The following is a 25760-nucleotide window of genomic DNA, read 5'->3' as shown; positions in this document are numbered from 1 at the left end:
GGACAGAGCTGAGCCCAGGATCCCCCCTCCACAACATCCCGACTCCCCCACCACCGGCGGGCCCTGAGCAAGGTGCTGGCAAACAGATAAGTGTCGCATTTCCTCGGCCTCTTCCTTCTTCCACTGTTACCACACTATCAGCCTGTGGGTAGGGACAGGTGAAACCCTTCTCAGGAAGCACACGGGGATGGCCCAAATTCGGTGCTTTATTTCAATTCAGTCTAATAACAGTGCTTGGGGCAGGAATCCTGTTAACTGTGGCATGGCAACCGAGGCCAGGAGAGGCCAAGAGGCTGCTTTACACACAGCAGCCAAGTAGCAGCGTGGAGATTCAGATGCCAAGTCTGTGTGATCTTGAACATGGTGGTTGGAGAGCTTGGCCTCTTGGGAACAGACATGGGTTCAAAGCCTGACTCCACCACTTACCCACTCTTAACTGGAGGCAAATCCTCACCGCATGATCGTTACTGACTGTATCCTAGTGTTTCCTTTCTGCAGCATCCACTTCCAGACTGGCCACCTAGTCCCTTTTACAGACGAGAAAACTCAGGTGCAGGGAGGTGAGAGGTTTTGCCCTGCATCACTCAGCTGCAAGTGGCAAAGGAGGAATCTGCAGCCTGATTTGCTGACGCCACATCACACAGGGCGGTGCTAAGTCCATTTCCACATGTCCCCCACAACATCCTATGCTCTTCCCACCTCCAAACCTTTGTCCATGCTGTGCCCTGCTGAGAATGCCCTCACCTCCTCTCATCAGCCCACCCAAAAGCATGGCCATCCCTCAAGCTTGGGCTGAGACCACCAACTCCTCCAGGACACCTTGGGCCGCCTCTCCAGTGCCTCCCTCTGCACCCCATCACTCCCCAGTCTTGGATTACAATGGCCCATCTCCCCACAGAGATCAGAAGCTTCCAAAGGGTGGTCCTTGTGCCTCAGACTTCTTCCCCACCTTCATGGTTCTTCACCAGAATGCTCTCCTAGAATACGGCCCACTTGGGTCATAGGCCAGATTTGGGTTCAAATACCAGTTTTGTCACTTACTGCTGTGTGACCTGGGACAAGTTATTTCACCTCTCTGAGCCTCTGTTTTTTTCCCCCCATCTGTACAGGAAGATGCTCACACAGCAGTAGGTAGTGTCAGCATTCTACCCAACACTCAAGTATATGCCAAAGATCAAGAGAAGGGGCCCTCTGCCAACACCCTAGAGCCTCACTGATAGATATTTGGGTAGATTTGAATTTGTTGTGTGTGTGTTAGAAACAAAGTGGCTTATTTGGGTGAGGGTTTCTTCACAGCTGTTCTGCTTATGTACCCCCAAAAGGGTGTGCTTGTAATTAAAGTGATCCCTTCCTCCTTTCCTCCCCACCCCCCACCCTGCCATCCGTTCTTCTCTTTCTCTCTGTTCTTCACTGAACAAAGGAAGCCAGATTTTCTTTCTTCTGCTGAGCACGGTGCCAGCCAGGATGAAAAAGTGAATGTTCATGACCCCACAAACAGCCTCAGGCAAGGACAGATGGATTGAAAAATACATACTCCAGGTCCCTTGACCCCTGGACATGACAACTTCAGAGGTGTTCCATGCTGCCTCCCAGGGGTCCCTAGTGAGATGCGCCTCAGTGGCCCACCACGGCCCCTGTAGCACCTGCCTCACTTCTATCCCCTACTGGTTCTTCCTGGGATCACCCCCTTAAAAAGCGCTTACAGGCCGGGCGCGGTGGCTCACACCTGTAATCCCAGCACTTTGGGAGGTCAAGGCGGGCGGATCACGAGGTCAGGAGTTCAAGACCAGCCTGGCCAAAATAGTGAAACCCCGTCTCTACCAAAAAGAAAATACAAAAAATTAGCCGGGTATGGTGGTGGGCTCCTGTAATCCCAGCTACTTGGGAGGCTGAGGCAGGAGAATCGCTTAAACCCAGGAGGCGAAGGTTGCAGTGAGCCAAGATCGCACCATTGTATTCCAGCCCAGGTGACAGTGTGAGGTTCCGTCTCAAAAAAAAAAAACAAGGGTCTGCTGGAACCCAAAACCATGATGATCCCTCTTTTGAGGCTCACGTAACATCACTTGTTCACTCATTCAACAAATATTTCTTGAACATTCACAGTATGTCCAGCATGATGCTGGATTCTAGGGACATGATAATGAACAGGATACAACAGGCTATTATACAGCAGGAGCACAATAAAGCTACCATTGATACCTATCATTATCGTCATTGTAGGACAGAAGTGTAAAACAGGTGGCCCGCGCGCTGCATGGGGCTAGCAGACAAGTCTTGTTTGGGCTGAACAGCATTTTTAAAAATAAGTCCTCCTCATTTCCTAATGGGAGGATTACACATAAAAATCTAGATTTTCAGATTTTCCTGATAAATGAGGTTTGCCATCTCAAGGCCAGCATTCCTGCCTGTGAAGAACCAGTTGGGCCAGGCGTGGTGGCACACGCCTGTCATCCCAGCACTTTGGGAGGCGGAGGCGGGAGGATCACTTGAGCCCAGGAGTTTGAGACCAGCCTGGGCAACATGGCAAAACCCTGTCTCTACAAAAAAAAAAAAATTAGCCAAGCATGGTGGCACATGCCTGTCATCCCAGCTATTTGGGAGGCTGAGGCAGGAGGATGGCTTGAGCCCAGGAGATTACAGCTACAGTGAGCCATGATCGTGCCACTGCACTCCAGCCTGGGCAACTAAGCAAGACTCTTTGTTTCAAACAAACAAACAAACAAACAAAAGAACCAGGTGGGACCAAGCAGCAGTTGTCCAGTTCAGATAGGGCATGAGCTCTCCATTTGCCGCAATCCACACCCCACCCTGGAGCCTCATACCTAGCCTGACTCCACTCATTTATGTGCCCATGTGGGCCACACAAAATCTGAATTTCGGCCCCCTAGGCTAGATGTTTAAACCATGTTTGACAAAATTAAAAAGAGTCTTGGTACTTACCTTGTGACTGTCTCCAGTCCCTGACTCCCACCAACAGGGTCCCATTTTGGCCTCTAAATTCTCTCCAGTAAGGCTGGGCCTCCCTTTGGGCTGCTCGCGCCTCCTTTCTCTGGCTTCATGCATGATGGACAGGCCCTCTCGGATGTTGGCAGGGGGCCCCTTCTCTGAGTAGGCCCTCTTGATATTCAGCGGCACCCGTCCACAGTCACGTGGATGGTCACCCCACTGGCCCACACTGCCCTCCTCTCCTCGCCCGGTGGATTTCCTCAGGGTCCCTTTCTTCTGGTCAGTGGGGGGCGATTTGTGTGACATTCTGACCCCACTGCCTGGATCCTCCCAACCAGAGGGCTTTGACTCAGCCAGGTAATTCTGACACTTTGCAATGTAATGTTTACTGGCAAAGGCCTTTCTGTCATCCTCAGCGAACCCCGTTTTTTTCCTGGGATCCGCAGGTATAGGAGAGCCCCCTGGATACTTTTCAGAAGGAACCGAGGGTGGCAGAGCCCAGAAGGGAGGGCTAGATTTGGTGCCCATGGCTGTCTCCGAGGTCTCTGCCAGCCGCTTGCCTAAGCCAGGAGTGAAACTGTGGTTTATTTCGGCAGAGCTGGCCGGTTTCCAGAGACCCCCGGTATCAGGCATCTCCTTCAGGCTCCTCCTTCTCTGCTCCACCCCGCCCGGCTGAACAGGCCTCTCCCGAGGCAACGTACTGGGCTCCGCGGTGGGACTCCTCCTCTCCTGAGCCTCCCCAGGGACTTTCAGCGACAGCTCCTGGTACTCAGCCATCAGGGCGTCAATGTCAAGAACGCTGGATCTGTAGCCATCTCTGATTTTACCTGGGAACGTGTCACTGATCACATCAGTCTTCCTTCTCACAGGAAGATCTTTTGGACGACTCCTCAGAGTAGGGGTGGTTTGGGGAGCTCCACCGCTGGGGGACATCTTGTTTGCACTTTCCTTCCAATCGTTTTGAGGATGAGGGCCATCTTCTGATCCCCGATGACTCCATAAGGCATCCACATCAATGATTCTTCCATTGAAAGGTTCCAGACTCCTGGCCCCAAGAGATGATGGATGGTCTGTTGGCTTCAGAGTTTTTAAAATGCTTGCATTTTCATGCTCTTGTCCCTTCGTCCAGTTTTTACTGCCTGCCATCTCCAATGCCTCTTCGTGACCAAGAGAAACTAAAGTGGATGTTAAAGAATGAGGAGATGAGGGTGGAGTGATTTTTCTAGAATGTTGCAGGAAGCTTTCAGCTCCTGACAGAACCACACCCTTTGCCTTTTGAGTATTGGGAATCTGATAGGTGACTGCAAAAAATGTCGCCTTGGGTTCCACAGGTGACCCTTGCTTCACTGCTGGGGAGGTCTGGTCCCATGAAGCGCCTGGGTTCACCTCCTGGGTCTCCACCCTGTAGTGGGATAGTTGAGGTTTTCTTAAGGCACTGGCTGTGGGGCTCACATAATCTGTTCGTCTGTGCCCCACATGTGGAGAGTCCTCTGGGACAAGAGAACTGAATGTATCAAATTTCACATTGGGGGGTAAAGTCCGCCGCCGCCATCTGTCCATTCTCTGGTCCGTGGGGCTGGCTTTCCGCATTCTGACTGCAGGCTGTGGCACCTGGGCCGGCCCTGGATCACCCTCCCTGGCGGCTACAATGAAGGGCCCTTTCTGCACAGCAAATGCATCTGGATGTGTTCGTGCTTGGGAGTCAGAAGGCCCATTTGTAGCCCTGGAAGGAGGATCGAGGGGGCATCCCCGGGGTGGGCCCCTTGCTCCCACTCCTGGCTTGTTTCTGGCCCCCTCTGGCCCCTCATGCTGGCTTTCCCAGACGGCAGCCTTGAAAGCCCTGACGGAGGTGGCCCCGGGAGCACAGTGCTCTTCGCTGACCGCCACGGTGGCTTTGTGGGAGCTCACCACTGCCCCGCCTGTCCATTTGGGCGACGGGCAATTGCCCCCAAACTTCGACCCACTAGGCTCAGGCATGCCTCGAGCTTCCCAAATCAAACTGGCCCTTTGGACAGACCCCGCCTGACCTTCCAAACCACACTCCAGGTCAGCAGGGGTGACCTCCTGGGACAGCTGCCTGTCCTTCAGTGAGAGCCAAGATCTGCGGCTGTGGAGCGTGACCGCTTTCTTCTCCGGTGCCGGTGAGATGGCCTCGCTGTGCACACGCTCTCCCACTGCATGCACAATGTCATATCTGGGCTCAATTCTCTGCGATGTGGGAGGATTTTCCAAGTGTTTGAGGAAGGTGTTATTATTGCGGTTTTCAGCCAAAGGGTATTTGTCCCGGAGAGGCATGTGATACGGTCTCAGTTCACCGTTCAAAAGGGTGGTTGGTCCCAATTTCTCCGTCTCGGGATTGTCAAACCCTCTGGAGTTCTCTTTCTTCAGTTTTGTCATGTCTGGTGGGTCCCTGCCCAGCCAAGAGCCCATCTCAGGCCTCGGCCTGGGTTCTGAGACACGGGCATCGGCCGTGTCACCAGGCGGTGTGGTGGAGAGACAACGTCCTGACTGGTCAGCCACTGTGTGTCTCTCCACGTGGTGTTCAAACACTGTGGCCCACACAGTCTGGAAGCTCCGGTCATCCTCTGGACTGACATCAGAAGGGCACGGGGCCTCCACTGAGCTTCCACCGTGACAGCTGTCGGAGTCTTGGTTAGAGCTATCCTTCTGCTCCATCTGCCTGGACTTCTCCCGGAGTGTCCCAGGCTTCCAGGGGCTTCTCAGGATGCATGCTCCATCCAAACCGTGCCCCTCCTTTTGCTGGAAAGAAACAAAAAGAGAAAGAAACACCTCAGTGTTTAAGGATTTGAGATGGAAAGGAAAAAGTGGAGTAATTGAAACGGCCGCTTGTATAATTAAAACAATGAAATACCATAAAATTGAAAAGAATGAACACACCCAATGTGGGTGAGGATGTGGGGAAATGGACACTCAGATACTGTTGGAGAGAACATAAATGAACCCGACTTTGGGCAAAGCAATGTATCTATCCTGATGTTAAAATACTCATTTCCTTTTATCCGGCCAAGCTCCTCCCAGGACTTTGTCCACATGCACAAGTCTACACAAACAAGAAAGTTGAGACAGCACCGTTGGTGCAAGCAAAAGAACACAGAAACAACCTGAATGCTCACTGGAAAGGCATTGGCTAAATTTCGATTATCTCCAAACGATGGACTACTGCACAGGCATTTGTTACCATAGAAAGAGGCAGATCCAGCCAGGCGCAGTGGCTCACGCCTGTAATCTCAGCACTTTGGGAGGCTGAGATGGGAGGATCGCTTAAGTCCGAGAGTCCGAGACCAGCCTGGGCAAAATAGTGAGACCTCATCTATGCAAAAAAAAAAAAAAAAAATCTTTTAAAAGGAATTAAAGGCCAGGTGCGGTGGCTCAAACCTGTAATCCTAGCACTTTGGGAGGCCAAAGCAGGCGGATCACCTGAGCTCAGGAATTCAAGACCAGCCTGGTCAACATGGTGAAACCCCGTCTCTACTAAAAATACTAGCTGGGTGTGGTGGCACACGGCTGTAATCCCAGCTACTCAGGAGGCTGAGGCAAGAGAATTGCTTGAACCTGGAGGGCGGAGATCGCAGTGAGCCGAGGTCGTGCCACTGCACTCCAGCCTGGGCGACAGAACGAGTCTCTGTCTAAAAAAATAAATAAAAGGAATTAAATACTGATTCATGCTACATCGTGGATGAATTTTGAAAATACTATGCTAAGCGAAAGAAGCCAGTCAAAAAGCTATGTAAGACTCCATTTATATACAGCATATATATAAATATAAATATAAATATAAATATATATACACATCATAGGGAAATCCATAGAGACAGAAAGTGGATTAGTGGATGCCTGGGAATGGAAGATGAGGACACAAGGTTTCCATTTGAGATGATAGAAGATTCTGGAACTAGATAGTGGTGATACTTGCATAATACTGAAAACGTCCTTAATGCCACCCAGTTGTGCACTTTAAAATGGTTACAATAAGGGCAGGGGCACAGTTTGCTAACCCCTACTGTATATGATGGAATGCCATTGAAGTGCTCTAAAAACACTGACTGTAAACCTTTGTTTAAATACATATACACACACACATATATACACACATATATATACATATATACATATACACATATATACACATATATATATTTTTGCGATATACACATATATATATATTTTTGTGATGGAGTCTCGCTCTTTTGCCCAGGCTGGAGTGCAATGGCCCGATCTCGGCTCACTGCAACCTCTGCCTTCCGGATTCAAGCGATTTTTCTGCCTCAGCCTCCCGAGTAGCTGAGAGTGCAGGCATGCGCCACCACACCCAGAGAATTTTTGTGTTTTTAGTAGTGACGGCGTTTCACCATGTTGGCCAGGCTGGTCTTGAACTGCTGACTTCAAGTGATCCACCTGCCTCAGCCTCCCAAAGTGTTGGGATTACAAACACAAGCCACTGCACCTGGGCTGTTTATATTTTAATATGTAAATTTTACATAAACAATATATGAATCCATTCTGATTGTAAAGGAATCCAAACAATACAAAGTTCAAAGCTATTTTTTTTTTTTTTTTGAGGTGGAGTTTCGCTCTTGTCACCCAGGCTGGAGTGCAATGGCGTGACCTCTGCTCACCGCAATCTCTGCCTCCCAGATTCAAGTGATTCTCCTGCCTCAGCCTCCCGAGTAGCTGGGATTACAGGCATGCGCCACCAGGCCTGGCTAACTTTTTTTGTATTTTTAGTACAGACGGGGTTTCTCCATGTTGGTCAGGCTGGTGTTGAACTCCCGACCTCAGGTGAACCATCCACCTTGGCCTCCCAAAGTGCTGGGATTACAGGTGTGAGCCGCCACGCCCGGCCAAAGTTCAAATCATTTTTGTTCCCTTGTTCAAATACCAGTCCCCTTTCTTGGATAACAGCTATTACCAATGGGTTATGATCCTTGAAGAGCCTTTCAGAACTCTCTTTGTATTATTTATATATATATTAGAAAGACTGTGAATTTTTGAAACTTTGTAAATTTTGTAAATTTCACAAATTCATTATTTTTCTTTAAAAATATTTAAAATGGTATATTTTATGTTATGTGTACTTTTTTTCTTTTTAAAGGCAGGATTTCAGCCAGGCACGGTGGCTCATGCCTGTAATCCCAGCACTTTGGGAGGCCGAGGCGGGGGGATCACCTGAGGTCAGGAGTTCGAGACCAGCCTGACCAACATGGAGAAACCCTGTCTACTAAAAATACAAAATTAGCCGGGCATGGTGGCGCATGCCTGTAATCCCAGCTACTCAGGAGGCTGAGGCAGGAGAATCACTTGAACCCAGGAGGCAGAGGTTGCAGTGAGCCGAGATCGTGCCATTGCACTCCAGCCTGGGCCACAAGAGCGAAACTCCATCTCTAAATAAATAAATAAATAAATAAATAAATAAATAAATAAAATAAAGACAGTATCTCGCTCTGTTGCCCAGGTTGGAGTGCAGTGGTGTAATCAGAGCTCACTGCAGCCTCAAACTCCTGGTCTCAAGCAATCTTCCCACCTTGGCCTCCTAAAGTTCTGGGATTATAGGCATGAGCCACAACGTCCAGCCTGTTATGTGTATTTTACTACAATAAACACACCCACATACACACACACATAAAGTCTACTTATAGAGATAAAATCTCATCACATGTAAAGCAAGGGTTTACTTAACTATTCCTTTCTTTAAAGTTTTAAACATACACAAAATTACAGAGAAAATAATGAACTTGCCCAACCCATCCCCCCAATTTAATGACAATCAACATTTTGCCACTCTCGCCACACACAGCCTTTTTGCCCTTGCTGCTGCTGTCACTACAGCATTTTAATACAAATATAAGGAGCTTTAATTACTTATATCACTCCTAACCATTTTCAAAGAAATTATTCAGAAAATGCAACAATAAAACTTGCAGGGCAAACCGCCGCCTCCAAGAGTGGTGGTGGGTATTGCCATTCAAAGCCAGCCCACTTTTGTTGGTGATTTACTGAGATGGGTACAAGCTTGAAACCAAGCACTGGTGTTATTTTTAAAACTCCACGGAAGTTTCTTAAAACATAAAACATGCATCTACCATATGATCCAGCCATTCTACTCCTAGATGTTTACCCAAGAGAAAAGAAAATAGAAGTCCTGGCCGGACGCAGTGGCTCACACCTATAATCTCAGCATTTTGGGAGGCCAAGGCAGGCAGATCACCTGAGGTCAGGAGTTCAAGACTGGCCTGGCCAACATGGTGAAACCCCATCTCTACTAAAAATACAAAAAATTAAGTGGGCATAGAGGCACGTGCCTGTAGTCCCCAGCTACTCGGGAGGCTGAGGCAGGAGAATTACTTGAACCCAGGAGGCAGAGGTTGCAGTGGGCTGAGATCACGTGACTGTACTATCCCAGGCAACAGAGTGAGACTCTGTCTCAAAAATTAAAAAAAAAAAAAAAAAAAAAGGCCAGGCACAGTGGCTTATGCCTGTAATCCCAACACTTTGGGAGGCCGAGGCAGGTGGCTCACGAGGTCAGGAGATGGAGACCATCCTGGCTAACATGGTGAAACCCCATCTCTACTAAAAATACAAAAAATTAGCCGGGCATGGTGGCAGGCCTCTGTAGTCCCAGCTACTCAGGAGGCTGAGGCAGGAGAATGGCGTGAACCCAGGAGGCGGAGCTTGCAGTGAGCCAAGATCGCACCAGTGCACTCCAGCCTGGGCAACAGAGCGAGACTCCATCTCAAAAATAAAAAATAATAAAAAATAATAATAAATTAAAAAATTAAGAAATAAAAAGAAAAGAAAAGAAATAGAAGCTCTTACAAAGCCTTGTCCACAAATGTTCACAGCAGCTTCACTGGTAATTGCCCCAAACTGGTAACAACCCAATTGTCCATCAAAATGTGAATGGATAAACAAATTGTGGTCTACTCACACAAACAGAATACTAATCGGCAACAGAAAGGAATGAACTACTGATACATGTTACACCATGAATGATCTCAACATAATTACTCTGAGTGAAGAAGCAAGGGCAAAAAAAAAAAGAGGACTGATTCCATTTATATTAAAGTCTAGAAAATGCAAACTAATCTACACGGACAGAAAGCAGACCTGTGATGGGCTGGGAAGAGCAGGGGAAGAGAGAGACTACAACGTGGCGGCCGGGTGTGGTGGCTCACACTTGTAATCCCAGCACTTTGGGAGGCCGAGGTGGGTGGATCACTTGAGGTCAGGAGTTCAAGACCAGCCTGGCCAACATAGCAAAACCCCATCTCTACTAAAAATGCAAAAATTAGCCAGGCGTGGTAGTGGGTACCTGTAATCCCAGCTACTCGGGAGGCTGAGGCAGGAGAATCACTTGAACCTGGGAGGCGGATGTTGCTGTGAGCCAAGATCGCACCACTGCACTCTAGCCTAGGTGACAAGCTAAACTCCGTTTCCAAAAAAAGAAACAACAAAGTGGCATGAGGAACCTTTTGCATGTGATGGAGATGTCCGCTATTCTGACTGTGATGGTGGTTTCACAGGTGTACACACATAGGCAACTCACCAAGTTGAATGTGTTAAATCTGTGCTCTTTTCTGTATGTCAATTGTATCTCAATTAAAGCTGTTTTTAAAAAAACTGGGCCGGGCGCGGTGGCTCACACCTGTAATCCCAGCACTTTGGGAGGCCGAAGCTGGCAGATCACGAGGTCAGTAGATCGAGACCATCCTGGCTAACACGGTGAAACCCCAACTCTACTAAAAATACAAAAGAAATTAGCCGGGCATGGTGGTGGGTGCCTGTAGTCCCAGCTACTCGGGAGGCTGAGGCAGGAGAATGGCGTGAACCCGGGAGGCGGAGCTTGCAACGAGCCGAGATCACATCACTGCACTCCAGCCTGAGCGACAGAGGGAGACTCCGTCAAAAAAAAAATAAATAAATAAATAACAACTAAGACTCTGCAGAAAGCATCAACCACAAACCGGTTTTAGCTAGGAGACAATTTTATGAGTTTTCTTTTATTAAAAAGATGAAATAAAAATACTTTTCAAGCAATTTAATTGCTGGTAAGCTACTTCTTTTTGTTTTAATTTATATTTTTATTCTTTTAGAGACAAGTCTCACTCTGTCACCCAGGCTAGAGTGCAGTGGCATGATCATGGCTCACTGCAGCCTCAAAGTCCTGAGCTCAAGCAATCCTCCTGCCTCAGCCTTAACTAGAACTATAGGCATGCACAACCACATCTGGCTAATTAAAAAAAAATTTTTTTTCTTTTAGAGATAGAGTCTCACTATGTTGCCCAGGCTGGTCTCAAACTCATGGGCTCAAGTAATCCTCCCTCCACCTCAGCCTCCCAAAGTGCTGGGATTACAAATGTGAGCCACTGTGCCCAGCCACCTACTTCTTCCTTCTATGACTAGGTGGTAAGTAGGGGGAAGGCACTAAGAACCATTATGAAGGACCTTGAAGGAGTTTCTATTAACATCTTAAACCTAAATTTTAGTATTTTAACAAAGCAGGCACTCCTATATAAGAAAGCCATGCCCCTCTGCCTCTTTGCGAAGAAAAAAATGCCTGATAACATTTGTAAACAGCATTTAACACCTGGGAGTAGGGAATCACAACTCTTCATGCCAAAAGGGACTTCAAAGTCCCAACATTAGAAGAAAAAATGTTTTATCGTGTGTATGACACGTTTCTGAGTCTTCCTGGGGCCTAGAAGATCATGGAGGCTCTTTCTCCAGCAATCATAACTGCCCACTGGTTAATGAGAGACGTGCTACATAGCCACTCCTTACCTTTTCTCTCGGTTCCTTAGGAAACTCGCCGCTCAGCTCAGCACTCTTCTCATATTTGACTTCGTTGCTGGAAGCTGAACTTGAAAACCTGGTACAGAGATCTGAGTTACCTTTATGGAGCTGGAAGCTGTTATTCCCCCCAGCCCACACACCAGCTCAGAAGGCCAGGCCAAGTAACCTTCAGAAAGGACATTTCCTTTCCACTTACCAAATGGAGAACTGCCCAGTGGGGAGAGCCTACCTCAAACACAGCATTACTGGGGTGGAAGGAGCCCCAGGCTGGGGGAAGACACCCAGGTGCTAGTCCCAGCTCTACTGCCTCTTCACTGGGGGAGCTTGGTTTAGGCTTGTGACCTCACCTGAGCCTCTGTTTCTTCAACTATAAAACGGGGATAATTAACACCTCCCCATTCCTTTTATGGGGCAGATAAGAGGCTACTCAAGGCCCTAATAGCTACGTGAGGGCGTTTAGGGAAGAGTGAAGATGCCCCAGGAGGGATAATGAATGGCTGTTGTTAGTGATGCCAGGTAAAACAGCAGCCCCACCTCAGAGCAGCCCCCAGACTGAAGGGTAGTGGGCTGTCAAGGAATGTGTGGGGGCCCAGGTCTGTCTCTGCCTCTCTGGATCACCAGGGCCCTCTCTGGGCCTTGTTTTCCCCACCTTAAAAAGGGAAGAGGGTGTGGAGCTAGAATCTTTCCATCTCTGGAGAGCTTTCTGGTGTAAATACCTGAAGATGTAGCACGTGTTTAGTTCAAAGCTGGGGACTTTGAAGAAAAGGAAAGGGAAAGAAATCAAACCACTTAAACTTAACCCACACTCAGCAACCCAGGGTCTGCCTTCTGGGATATATGAGGCTGAGAGGAGTTCTGTCTAAACTCAGAGCCTCTGTTTCCCCATCTGTCAGATGGGGATAATCACACGGCCTCTCCAAGGCTCTTCGATGACACAGTGAGAGGAAACATATTAGGACCCTGGCATAGGTGTCCTTCTCTGATATCTTAATTCAGGGGTTGTCAGGCCTGGCTGCACATAAGATTGACTTGGAAGCTTTTAAAAACTACCAAAATACGGGCCGGGCACAGTGGCTCATGCCTGTAATCCCAGGACTTTGGGAGGCCAAGGTGGGCGGATCACGAGGTCAGGAGTTCGAGAACAGCCTGCCTAACATGGTGAAACCTCGTCTCTACTAAAAATACAAAAATTAGGCCAGGCGCGGTGGCTCATGCCTGTAATCCCAGCACTTTGGGAGGCCGAGGCGGGTGGATCACGAGGTCAGGAGATCGACACCATCCTGACTAACACAGTGAAACCCCATCTCTACTAAAAATACAAAAAATTAGCCGGGTGTGGTGGCTGACGCCTGTAGTCCCAGCTACTCAGGAGGCTGAGGCAGGAGAATGGCGTGAACCCAGGAGGCGGAGCTTGCAGTGAGCCGAGATCGCACCACTGCTCTGGCCTGGGCGACAGAGTGAGACTCTATCTCAAAAAAAAAAAAAATTAGCCGGGTGTGGTGGTGCACGCCTGTAATCCCAGCTACTCGGGAGGCTGAGGCAGGAGACTCACTTGAACCCAGGAGGCAGAGGTTGCAGTGGGCCGAGATCGCGACATTGCACTCCAGCCTGGGTGACAAAAATAAATAAATAAATAAAAATAAAAAATAAGATAAAAACTACCAAAATAGAAGACCCTCCCCAGACCAAGTGAACTGGAATCTCTAGGGGTGGGGCCCAGGCACTGGTATTTTTTTCTGGTTATTCTAAAGCACTGAGGGCAAGTGGTCTAGCTTTGGCTTGGCTGGCTGTCCTGGTTCCCAGGGCCGGGAGGGCAGTCTGCCCAGAGATCCTGCCTTTGCAAGCTCCACCCTGGACAAAGTATGTAAGTGGCATGCATGCCATTAAGAGCCAGTCGATCATGCCCAGTGGCATCTCTCTGTTGTGGCCACTTGTGGGAAAACAAAGAAGAGATGTCGGAGATGGGCCAAGTTTAGAATATCATTATTAACCAACTGACTTAGAATATCATTATTAGCCATCTGACTTAGAATATCATTATTAACTGACTTAGAACATCAGTATTAACCAACTGACTTAGAATATCCTTTTTGTTTTTGTTTTTTGTTTTTTTTTGAGACGGAGTCTTGCTCTGTTGTCCAGGCTGGAGTGGAGTAGTGTGATCTTGGCTCACTGCAACCTCTGCCTCCCAGGTTCACGCCATTCTCCTGCCTCAGCCTCCTGAGTAGCTGGGACTACAGGCGCCCGCCACCACGCCGGGCTAATTTTTGTATTTTTAGTAGAGACAGAATTTTACCATGTTGGCCAGGCTGGTCTCGAACTCCTGACCTCGTGATCCACCCGCTTTGGCCTCCCAAAGTGCTGGGATTACAGGTGTGAGCCACCACACCCGGCCTAGAACATCATTATTAACCAACTGACTTAGAACATCATTATTAACCAAATGACTTAGAACATCAGTATTAACCAGCTGACTTAGAACATCGGTATTAACCAGCTGACTTAGAACACTGGTATTAACCAACTGACTTAGAATATCATTATTAACCAACTGACTTAAGAGTATCAGTATTAACGAACTGACTATGACTAGCCCAAGTTACCTTGACTCGTCTGAGTTTATTTTTTGGGCCACTCATAGAGGCTTAGGCCCAATCTTAAGCGTTCTCTCTCTGACTTCAGGGAAGAAAGGCTTAGCTATGGAGACAGGCTGAGCTGGAATGCCATCCAGCTCCCACCTCCTCACAGTATTTCACCCTTCTGCCCTGCCTCTGTGAAATGGGCACATACCGCCCACTTCAATCACACAGTACATCTGAAGCTGAGAAAAGCCATGAAAATTGGGCTCCGGGACCCCCGGCTGGCCATACCCAGAGGGGAGCTGCACTGCCTCTCCGCACCTCACCTTCCTCATCTGAGAAATGGACCCTGCCACTACCTCCTCTTCGGCTACAGGTAAACTGAGGGGGGTGACAGGTGCCCAGCATGGAGCCTGGTTCCCTTTTCCTCAGGGTCTGTGGGTGGGCGGCTGAGGGAGGGGTGTGGGACGTGCCTACTTACAACTTGGTCAAATCCGCCGACAGCGGCCGAGCCTGGAACGTCCTCCTCCTGACCCCGGGCTTAGCCTCGGAGCCCTCGGCAGTCCAGCCTCTGATCCGTTCCTGGACGCTCACAACCCCTTTCTCCGGCTCTGGTGCCGCCGATGGGGACGCAGGGGTGGCCAGGGGGGATTCAGACCCCACTGCCAAGGCCAAGGTGCTGTCCTCCCGAAACAGGCTGATGCACTTCCTGACACTCCTCCTGGAGGCCCACTCTCCCCCTGCCGGGGCCTCCCCATCCGCCACTCTGCTCTTAACCTCAGCCAGTTCTAGGCCCCTTCCCAGCCTGGGTGAGGGGGACTCAGCAGCCTTCTCTGGCTCTGGGTCCAGCTTGGCCTTTTCTTCCCAGGGACTCTGGTCATTGCTGGGGGTGACCCCGGCTGAGCCCCCCAGGGCTCTGGGGCTGCCCGTCTCTGGCTTCGAAAGCATCTTCTCCTTCCGTTCACGAATTTTCTTGGCCACCTCCAGGAAGTCCAAATCAGGATCGTGAAGAGGACCCTCTGCCTTGACCAAACACTCCCTGTCCAGCTTGGACGCTGCTCTGGGCCTCTCTAGCCCAGCCATGTCCCCTGCTGTGGCTCCACTTCCTTCATCGGCCACCTTCCTCAGTAAGGCCTCTTTGTTCTCAAACCGGGCCGTGAGGTCCATGGACAGGGGCCTGGGCTTCCTCACCCACGTCTTCTCGGGAGGGGTGGGTGGCACTTTGCCCACTGTGGCCGCTGCGCCAGGGCCTGGCTTCTGAGGCTGAATGGATTCCGTGAAAATGGCCGACACGGGCCTTCTCTTCAGGCGAGGCCTGGGCTCCACAATGGGGCGTGCCGTGTCCTCCACACTGCTGGCCTTTGAGGGAGGGTGGTCTTGGCCTGCCTCCTCTTGGGGTACAGGTGGCTTTGTGTCCTGAGACAGGGGTGCTGACCGGGGAAGGGTCCCCGCAGGCTTTCGGGTGGGCAGGGCGGGCTTGGCAGCCACCTCAGGCCGGGAGCCGGACACACCTGGCTTGGCCTCCTCGGCCACCTCAGTGACCGCCTTCCCCAGAGCGGGGCCGCTTTTGGTGGTTTCAAAAAGAATCATGGTGTTGGAGCTGGGCCGCAGGAACACAGCCTTGTTGAAGAGGGGAGAGCTCGTCCTCGGGCCCTCCCCACTGCCCACCTCCTGCCCCACCAAGCCGGGCATCCTGTTGTCCAGATCCTTTGCTGCTGGCTCCTCAGAGAGCCCCCCAGAGGGAGAAGGTCCAGTTGAACTGGGCCGCAGAGACGGGACAGGAGATTTCACATCCTGCTCCTTCGAGAAGGGTTTGGGGGCGAGCCTTGGCAGAGGGAGTAAGCGGGCCGGGCTCCGCAGGGGGCTCTTCGCTTCCAAGATCCGGGCTGGGGGAGCCCCAGAGGCTTCGCCAGCCTGGAGGAAGTAGGTCCTCGTCAGGGTCTCCTCCTTGCCAATCTCACCCAGGCCTGGCACAGCCGTCAAGGACGTTATGGAGCCCACCTCGACCCGCGTGGCCATGGTTATGGTTGTGGATTCATGGGGGTTAGGAACATCAAGAATGGAGAAGCAATTGCTAAACAAACAAAACAAACAAAAAAGTAAATTTGGAAAACAGCCAGTGTCTGGGTTGAAGCAGAACAGTTTAGAGAAACGGGACAGAGTCCTGAGCCCCAGATTCCATACGACAGCCCTCTGCTGACCTCACCGGGCAGGCTTGGGCCTGCCTCTCCCCGTCTCTGAGATCTGGACAAGGGGAGTGGACTAAACCCCCATCCCTGAAGTTCGTTCCAGCTCCAAGGGTGTAGAAAAGGCATCAACACTCGCTGGAGGACTTTCCCCTGACAGCTAACCTAGAGGCCAGCACTTAATGGCAAAAAGCAGTGATCTCTGCTACACAGATAAGGAAACCAGCTCAGAGAGGCCAAGTAACTGGCCTGGAGTCACCCAGGAAGCAAGAGGCGAAGTCAGGACTTAAAACCAGGTTTGACACCAAATTCACACCACACATGCTCCTCCCTGAATAGGCCTCAGTGGGAGCGTCCTTGCATTCCCTCATTCCTGTTACCCTGTTTTCCCACTGCAGAGCCTGCCCACATCCCAGGTGATCCTAATCACAAGTGTGTGCTAAGCACCTAGCACAGAAAAGGCCAAGTAACCTGCTGCAGGTCACACAGCAATGCAGCTCAGGAGTGCCTGGGAGCACAAAGCTGGTTAGTGACCTTGGAACCCATGCCCTAGGCACCAACCCCGCCCAATCATCCCTTAGTCCCTTTTCTTTCCCCTCCCCCACACTTCCAGATGCCATAAAAAGAAGCCATTCTCATTTTTTTCACTCAACCTGCTTTCGTTATTTGTTTGCTTTGTGGTTCTTTTCTGCTGAACACGCATTTTATGCTGACTGCCTTCATATTCTTAATAGAAAGAGAAACGTCCAACAGTGAGGGCTTCCCATGAGTGAGATCTAGAGCTATGCCACATGCTTCTTGTGTTTTATACATCTCATCCTCCTCACAACCCCATTTAGTGGGTACAATTAGGAGACCCCATTTTGTGGTAGCTTGGGGCATAAGCCTCTTGTTCACCCTGCTATGAGATCTGTTTTCTCAAAGCAGGGGACCTCCTCTCTCATTAATCCTCAAGCAACTCCAAAAGGCAAGAATGAAGGAATGATCGTTATCTCCCTCATGGAGATGAAGGGAAAGGGCCCAGAGAGGTCGCCAGACTTGCCTACAATCACCCAGCTGAAACCTAACCTCAAGTCCACCACCCACTTAGCTCTGTCTTTTTTTTTTTTTTAAGACCAAGTTTCACTCTTGCTGCCCAGGCTGGAGTGCAATGGCGCGATCTTGGCTCACAGCAACTTCTGCCTCCCAGGTTCAAGCCATTCTCCTGCCTTAGCTTCCGGAGTAGCTGGGATTACAGGCATGCGCCACCACGCCCAGGTAATTTTGTAGTTTTAGAGGTGAGGTTTCTCCATGTTGGTCAAGCTGGTCTCAAACTCCTGACCTCAGGGGATCCACCCGCCTCAGCCTCCCAAAGTGCTGGGATTACAGGCATGAGCCACCACACCCGGCCTCAGCTCTGTCTTTTTTTTTTTTTTTTTTTTTGAGACGGAGTTCAGTCTTATTGCCCAGGCTGGAGTGCAATGGCACGATCTCGGCTCACTGCAACCTCTGCCTCCCGGGTTCAAGCGCTTCTCCTGCCTCAGCCTCCCGAGTAGCTGGGATTACAGGCATGCACCACCATGCCTGGCTAATTTTTTATTTTTAGTAGAGACAGGGTTTCTCCATATTGGTCAGGCTGGTCTCGAACTCCCGACCTCAGGTGATCCGCCCGCCTCGGCTTCCCAAAGTGCTGGGATTACAGGCGTGAGCCACTGCGCCCGGCTCAGCTCTGTCTTTTTAAAAATTATTTTTTATTCCTTTCTGGTCTTAAAAAGTGCCAGGTAAGTTGCTGTTCTCGATCCCCCGGGCTCTCTTCATGCCAGTGTTTTCTTCCCTGTGAAACTGCCCCCAGCCAGCCCCCACCTAGACGGACTAAAAAAGTAGAAGGTATTTTAGTTAAACATAAGCCTCTCCACTTCCCGTCCTTGGGGCCCCACACTGCTCCCCCGGCTCTGACTCACTCAGCAGCCTCCAGGAAAGAAAGGCAGACAGATTTTGATATTTTCTCTTCCTTACACGCTCGATGGTGCTAACAGATTCCATCTCCCCAAACTGGAGAACACTGTCTAGACACGGTTAGAGGTAGAATGGAGGGACAGATATGAAGAATCGGAGAATTAGAGAGTTTCCATACACAAAGATCCCAACCAGAGTTCTAAGGCTCCAGAATCCCACCCAGAATCAGGGCCACTGGCCTTTCGGGCCAGCCCCTGTGACCTCTGGAAACCCTGATTGGGGATACATATGTAATAGCCAGGACATGAGACACGGAACAATGACAGGATTCAAAGGACAGAGAGAAAATTCTCTGGCAGAACTCACAGGCACTCTCCACGCCCCTGGACACTCCAGCCCTCAAGCTTGGGTCAAGCATGGGCCCCACTTACCCAAGCTGGCAGGCCCTGGGTCAGGGGGTGTGACTGCTGGGGAAAGCCAGTAGTGTCACATGTCATCATGAATGGGGCTGTCCACACACTTCCATGGCAGAAACTAGAGGGGGGAAAGCAGACTCATCCCAGCAAGCTGAGTTTCAGCAGGTCTAAGGAGACACAGGATGACAGTCTCAGTTCCGGAGTTCTGGCAGTATGGGAACAGACGGCACAAAAGCTTTCAAGCTCCAAATGCATCCGCTGGCATCTACTCCAGCTTGTAAAACGTATGCTCCTTTTGGCTTTTCGATTTTGTAGCCTTATATGTACGTGTGCATAAATAGTGCTGAGCCCACAGTACGTGCTCAGTAAAAATCTTCCCTGTTCTCTGATACATTTATTGAGCACCTACGGTGTGTACAAAGATGAGCATGAAACATCCCCTGCAACCATGCAACTCACGGTCTTCTGTAAGAAACACACATACACACACAAGCAATTACAACTAGGTAACAAATGTCACTTTTTAAATGCGGGATGTGGGGGCAAATAGGAGGATTGATTGCCTTGAATTGGAACTGGTGGTCCTGCATAACTCACTTGACTTAGAGGAGGTAGCTACTGAGCATTCGAGGTGCTGACTCACTTGGTAGCTGCTTCTGCTCATCAGCGGTATTTCAACATTGCACCTCTTTGAAGCCCTTCAAATGCCTCCTCAGGGCCTTTGCACATGCTATGCCTGCTCTCTGGGACAACCATCTTGCTCACACACAGACACAGACCACAGTTCACACATCTCTGTCTCCCTTCAACCTGGTACAACCCCTCCTACCTGTTCACAGAGCACCACATACACTCGGAGGCTTGGCAGGACTTAGCATGGCTGCACTGTTACATTTAATACGACATCATCCTTCACATCAGCCTCTCCCATTCAATGGTAAGCCCCGCCAGAGGATATCCCAAATCCCTAGTGGCTAGCACAGCAGCCTGGCACATAAAAGCACCAGATACATGATTATTGAATAGAGAAATAAATCATTGCTGAGTTAATAAGCAAATGAATGAAGAAATATTCTTCTGCCCCTGCTGCCCACTCTCTAAGATGCTAAATAAGTCCAGGTACCATGAGTCTCATGCCAAATGACTCTAAGCAATCTGGGACATAAGATGAGTTACTCTAGCTGTGGCTGTGGCTACTGAATGACAGAATCAAAAAGCTGTGAAGTGCTCAGCCAGAGGCTCAATCCACCAACCCTCACCCAGAGACCTCTATCAGTTTCACTGGGCCACACAGAGGAGCTCCACCCCGAGGGCAGGCACCTGCTACATCCACATTAACCTCACACTGTCACGGCAGCTCACCTGCCCAAATGTGGAATGAATGCTTCTCTGCATGGATTTTCCTGGGAAAAGAGTCACCAAGAGCAACCGTTTGCTGAATTAGGATCAAAGGTACACAAATGTCACCCCACTTTGGGAACCTTGAACCCACCTCAGTGACTATACTACGTGGAAGGAAAAGGAGAAGGACAAGATAAATTAAGTCCCTTGGTCCACGCTCCTCTACACCAAACAGTGCCTCTGTGACCCATCATCTGCTTTGTATCTTGAACTGCCTCTCAAGTTACCACTGCAAATGCCTAGCAGATGTCTGGTATGTAAACACAGTTGCACAAATGAGTCAATGAATGAATTAATAAATCAATGAACAAAGAAAAGTAAAAGGAGTTTTTTTGGGATTTTTTTTTTTTTTGAAACGGAATTTCACTCTGTCACCCAGGCTGGAGTGCAATGGCGTGATCTCAGCTCACTGCAACCTCTGCCTCCCAGGTTCGAGCAATTCTCCCGCCTCAGCCTCCTGAGTAGCTGGGACTACAGGTGCATGCCACCACACCCGGCTGATTTTTATATTTTTGGTAGAGACGGGGTTTCACTATGTTGGCCAGGCTGGTCTTGAAATCCTGACTTTGTGATCCGCCCGCCTCGGCCTTCCAAAGTGCTGGGATTGAGCCACCGCACCCGGCCTAGTAAAAGAAGTTTTTAAACCACCATAGTAGATGGCTCCGTAATATTTTAAAGTCCTAGCCAAACCTAGAAAACCATGATTCTCAGGTTTTCATTTAACCTGCTGTAAAATACAAGGAAACCAATTTAACTGTATGCTTTAAAGTCTTCTTTTAAATGTTATCACATATGTTACACTTAATTTCAGAGATGTTAGCCTCTTCGAAAACATTTCTGAAGCCCACTCACGGAGAGGCCAGATGCTGTTTATTCTTGGGGTGGACATGTTCACTATTTTTTATTTATTTTATTTATTTTTTTATTTTTATTTTTTTTACACAGAGTCTCACTTTGTAGCCCAGGCTGGAGTCCAGTGGCACAACCTTGGCTCACTGCAAACTCCACCTTCCAGGTTCAAGTAATTCTCGTGCCTTAACCTCCATGAAGCTGGGATTACAGGCATCTACCACCACATCTGGCTACTTATTTATTTAGAGACAGAGTCTCGGTGTGTCACCCAGGCTAGAGTGCAATGGCGCGATCTCAGCTCATTGCAACCTCTGCCTCCCAGGTTCAAGTGATTCTCCTGCCGCAGCCTCCCAGGTAGCTGCGACTACAGGCGCCTAGCACCACGCCCGGCTAATTTTTTTTTGTATTTTTCGTAGACACGGGGTTTCACCGTCTTAGCCAGGATGGTCTCAATCTCCTGACCTCATGATCTGCCCGCCTCAGCCTCCCAAAGTGCTGGGATTACAGTGTGAGTCACCGCGCCCGGCCACCCGGCCTTTTTTTTTTTTTGAGACGGAGTCTCGCTCTGTCTCCCAGGCTGGAGAGCAGTGGCGCGATCTCAGCTCACTGCAAGCTCCACGTCCCAGGTTCACGCCATTCTCCTGCCTCAGCCTTCCAAGTAGCTGGGACTACAGGCGCACGCCGCCATGCCGGGCTAATTTTTTTTGTATTTTTTAGTAGAGACAGGGTTTCACCGTGTTAGCCAGGATGGTCTGGATCTCCTGACCTCGTGATCCGTCCGCCTCGGCCTCCCAAAGTGCTGGGATTACAGGCGTGAGCCACCGCACCCAGCCTCAGCCTCTTTTTTAAACAGTGTATTAGCTGAGCATTATGACCAAAGCCAAGTCAACAAGACCTCCCCAGAGAAAGAAGGGAAACCAAGTCTAAGCCACCTCTAGCTTCACATGTATGTAAATTATCATGGAGGGCAGCACGGTGAACAGATGGAGAACAAAGGCATCCATCTGGGAAGGTCAGGAGGCTGTGGTAGGACCATGAGAGACGGGACATCAGGCTGACCCCAGGCAGTGGGCTAGCAATGAGTGTTTCTCTACTGTTGCTGAACCTGCCAAGTCCACAAGCTTGATCTCCCCAGGCTTAATTTGCAAAGTGCAAGATTCCCATTTTCTGCTATTTCATGCAGGAAAAAAAATCATTTGTCTGAGAAGGGAGTCACCCAAGAGCAACAGGTGCTGAAATTCCACAGAAGTCATTCGAAAGCATTCATTTGTCCACCCTTGTGACCCTACTTCCGCCAAAACTCACTGCCTCCCTCCCAAGCGCCAGGTTCTGTACTTGGTGCTAGGGACACAGCCATGGAGCTTGAAGCCTCACAAGAGAGAAGGGAAGAAAAGCACTTCCATTCAAAACCAAACAGTTTGGCAGCTTTTCTCCCAGATTCAGAGGTGTTGATTCATTCTAACAGCTGTTGAAGATCTTTCATAATTACACCCTTAAATTCGATCTGAGAGCTTATCAGTCATTTACTCAGTCATCTCTGGCTGCCACTTCCTGGGAATGCCACCATCTGGTGAGAGGCGTGGGCTGGTCCTGACACCTTCCAGCATCTTCCGGAATGTGACCTTAGCCCCCAAATCTGCAAATCCATCCTGTGCAGTGAGCCATGCAAAGAGCCAGGAACGGGGCCGGGCACAGTGGCTCACGCCTGTAATCCCAGCACTTTGGGAGGCTGAGGCAAGCGGATCACGAGGTCAGGAGATCGAGACCACGGTGAAACCCCATCTCTACTAAAAATACAAAAAATTAGCCAGGCGTGGTGGCGAATGCCTGTAGTCTCAGCTACTCGGGAGGCTGAGGCAGGAGAATGGCGTGAACCCGGGAGGTGGAGCTTGCAGGGAGCTGAGATCACACCACTGCACTCTAGCCTGGGCAACAGAGTGAGACTCCATCCCAAAAAAAAAAAAAAAAAAAAAAAAAAAAGAGCCAGGAACGGATTGGCAGAGTGCATGCTGGTGTCCTCCCAGAGAAGGGCTGCTGTGCACAGGAGGTCTGTCCTCCAGAAAGGGCCCCAATCAAAATGTCAAGTACCACTGGAGTATGTGCATCCTCTCGTCTGTATCCTCACGACTGTGGCCCTAGCTCCTTCCTTCCTTCCTTCCAATACACAATTATCAAGCATCTATGTACCAGGCTCTGGGCCAGGCGCTAGGGACACAGCACTGAACAAAACAAATAGAAAACCCTGTTCCCATGGAATGGACATTCACGAAGATGAAAAAAAGGACGAAAAAAAAAAAAGGTAAGGACAAGCTCCAGAATGTTACATAAGTGACAGAAAAAGAGGGAATGTGAGAAAGGCTAGCTAGGGAAGATTTCACTGAGAAGGGACATTTAAAATCAGCCTCTGGCCAGGCGCAATGGCTCATGCCTATAATCCCAGCACTTTGGGAGGCAGAGGTGGGAGGATCACTTGAGCCCAGGAGTTCAAGACCAGCCTGGGCAACACAGCAAAAACCCATCTCTACTAAAAAATACAAAAATTAGCCAGGTGTAGTGGTGCGTGCCTGTAGTCACAGCTACTCAGGAGGCTGAGGATTGTTGAGCCTGGGAGGCTGAGGTTGCAGTGAGCCAAGATCACATGACAGCACTCCGGCCTGTGTGACAAAGCCAGACCCTGTCTTAAAAATAATAAAATCAGCCTCCTCACTGACGATCCTGCCTCAGCTGTGGCCTCCTCCAACCCATTCACCTAGCAGTAGCCAGGGGTGTCTCCAACGTGCAAGCGCCAGGATGTCATTCCCCTGCTTAACACCCCCGTGTCTCCCTGATGCCTTCTGAATAAAGGCTACACTTCTTCCCCAAGGCCCTACAGGATCCAGATCCTCTTCGTCTCTCCAGCTTCATTATAATGACTGACATCACCTCATCTGTCTGTCACATACACTCACGTACTTCAGCACAATGAACCCCAGACAGGCCACAAAACACAGTGTACACTTTCTCGCCTTCATGCCTCTGCACCGCCCTTACCTCACTGCCTAGCTAATCTCAATGCCACCTCCTCCAGGAAGCCTTCTCTAATGCTCCATGAGTGGGGCTTGTTCAGGTGCTCCTCTATGCTGCAATATCTCACTTCCTGCTTCCCCCTCGCCCAGCACTGAGGAATACCTGGTGACTACCTCTGTTTCCTCCACTAAACTGTGAGCTCCTAGCAAGAAGGGTCCTAGGTCCTGTTCATGGCTATATCTGGAGTCTGAACCATAAGGGGCATAAAGTCGGTGTGCAAAAAACACCTGAAGAGAAGAAAATAATATTCAATGTAGACGTGAGTGTGGGAAAATGGATTTCCTTACCTGGTCCTAGCGACAATGTAAATTGTAAAAGCAATTCGGCAATATTCACTTTCAACTAACATTTTTGAGACCCACATCAAGAGTCAGGCACCATGCTAAATGACTGTGCATCTTGTGCCTTCTCTCATTCATCTTCTCAACAACTTGTGCTGTTCAAATTATTAACTGCCACCATTCTAACAGATGACAAAAAAGATATGGTCCAGAAACAGCCAGTTCAAATTCCCACTGCTAGTGAGGGGTAGAGGTGGTGTTGGAATCCAGGTCTTCTGACTCCAAATCAAATATTTTCCCCTCACCCCGGCAAAACACTTACTTCTTTTCAACTCAGTAATCCCACTTCTAAAAATGTATCCTCTGGAAGTAATCCAAAAGAAAAGTTATATGCACAAAGATGTCCTTTGCAGTGTTATCTAACCAAACACAGCAAGAACATACCCCTGGCAATAACACCTAGTTGAAACAACCCAGGACTTATAAGCATGTGAAATGTCACAAAAGCTGCAACCTGTCAGCAGGAAGAGCAGACCTCCAATTCCCAGCCTAAACAAAAATCCCATCACATCACAAGTCTTGAGTTTGGAATCAGAAAAGATGGTTGCCTTAACTATAATAGGGAAACTCTGAAAGAACGTATCTCAGCCAAAGGTAAGGGGGTACGCACAGGAAAGTGGAAGCACTTAAGGATAGTTGGTAGGGGAAGCAGAAGGGATTTTTTTTTTGTTTTCAAGGCCATGACAACAGCAAAGGTTGTTTATACAAATGACAGAGGTCTGGAAGAGAACAGGGACAAATGGAAAAAAAAAAAAAAACATGTTGGAGACCTGGGTTGGACTTGTTGGTAAATTTTTAAATTCCTTTTATGTCCATGAATGTTGTTTGTGCAATTTTTTTTTTTTACATCTCAATACCAGAGGTTTTCCTCTGAGCTGTCTTTCCATCATCAATTTGAAAGGTAGAGGTGCTAAGACTATCTCCTGCCTGCTTTCAGAAGCAAAGCATAAAAATAACTATCGTTTATTAAGTTCACACCATGTGCCAGACACTACACTAAACGCTTTACAAGGATTACTTCATTTCATCCCTTTACCAACCCAAAGAGGCAGGTCCTATTACAACTTCCATTCTACAGATGAGTAAACTGAGGCTGGAGGAGTGCTGTGACTTGCCCATGGGTGGCTGGAATTGTGGATCCCACTCTGCCTATCAGATTTCTACCAAAATCCACATGGGCTTAACTGCTTGTTATGGTGTTCAAATGTAAAAGGCACTTCCCACCCA

General features: G+C 49.3%; 1 protein-coding gene across 4 annotated transcripts in view; it reads right to left on the bottom strand.

Moving 5' to 3' along the window:
* The window catches only part of KIAA1671 (KIAA1671 ortholog), a 241817-nt gene that overhangs the window by 151335 nt on the left and 64722 nt on the right, over window positions 1-25760 (bottom strand). For 2 of the 4 annotated variants that reach the window (XM_024240030.3, XM_054543230.2), the window contains exons 2-5: window positions 18889-19040; window positions 14818-16410; window positions 11746-11833; window positions 2941-5706 (exon numbers count right to left, since the gene is read on the bottom strand). In XM_024240030.3, the coding sequence (XP_024095798.3) occupies window positions 2941-5706; window positions 11746-11833; window positions 14818-16355 (4392 nt within the window). In that variant the 5' untranslated portion in view covers window positions 16356-16410; window positions 18889-19040. The remainder of the gene's footprint in view (window positions 1-2940; window positions 5707-11745; window positions 11834-14817; window positions 16411-18888; window positions 19041-25760) is intronic. The other 2 variants (XM_024240031.3, XM_054543229.2) reach the window with 1 other exon arrangement.

This window comes from Pongo abelii, chromosome 23 (genome assembly GCF_028885655.2).
Source record: "Pongo abelii isolate AG06213 chromosome 23, NHGRI_mPonAbe1-v2.0_pri, whole genome shotgun sequence".
Lineage (NCBI taxonomy): Eukaryota > Metazoa > Chordata > Mammalia > Primates > Hominidae > Pongo > Pongo abelii.
The sequence above is the reverse complement of the archived record's forward strand: the minus strand, read 5'-3'. Positions and strand labels throughout refer to the sequence as shown.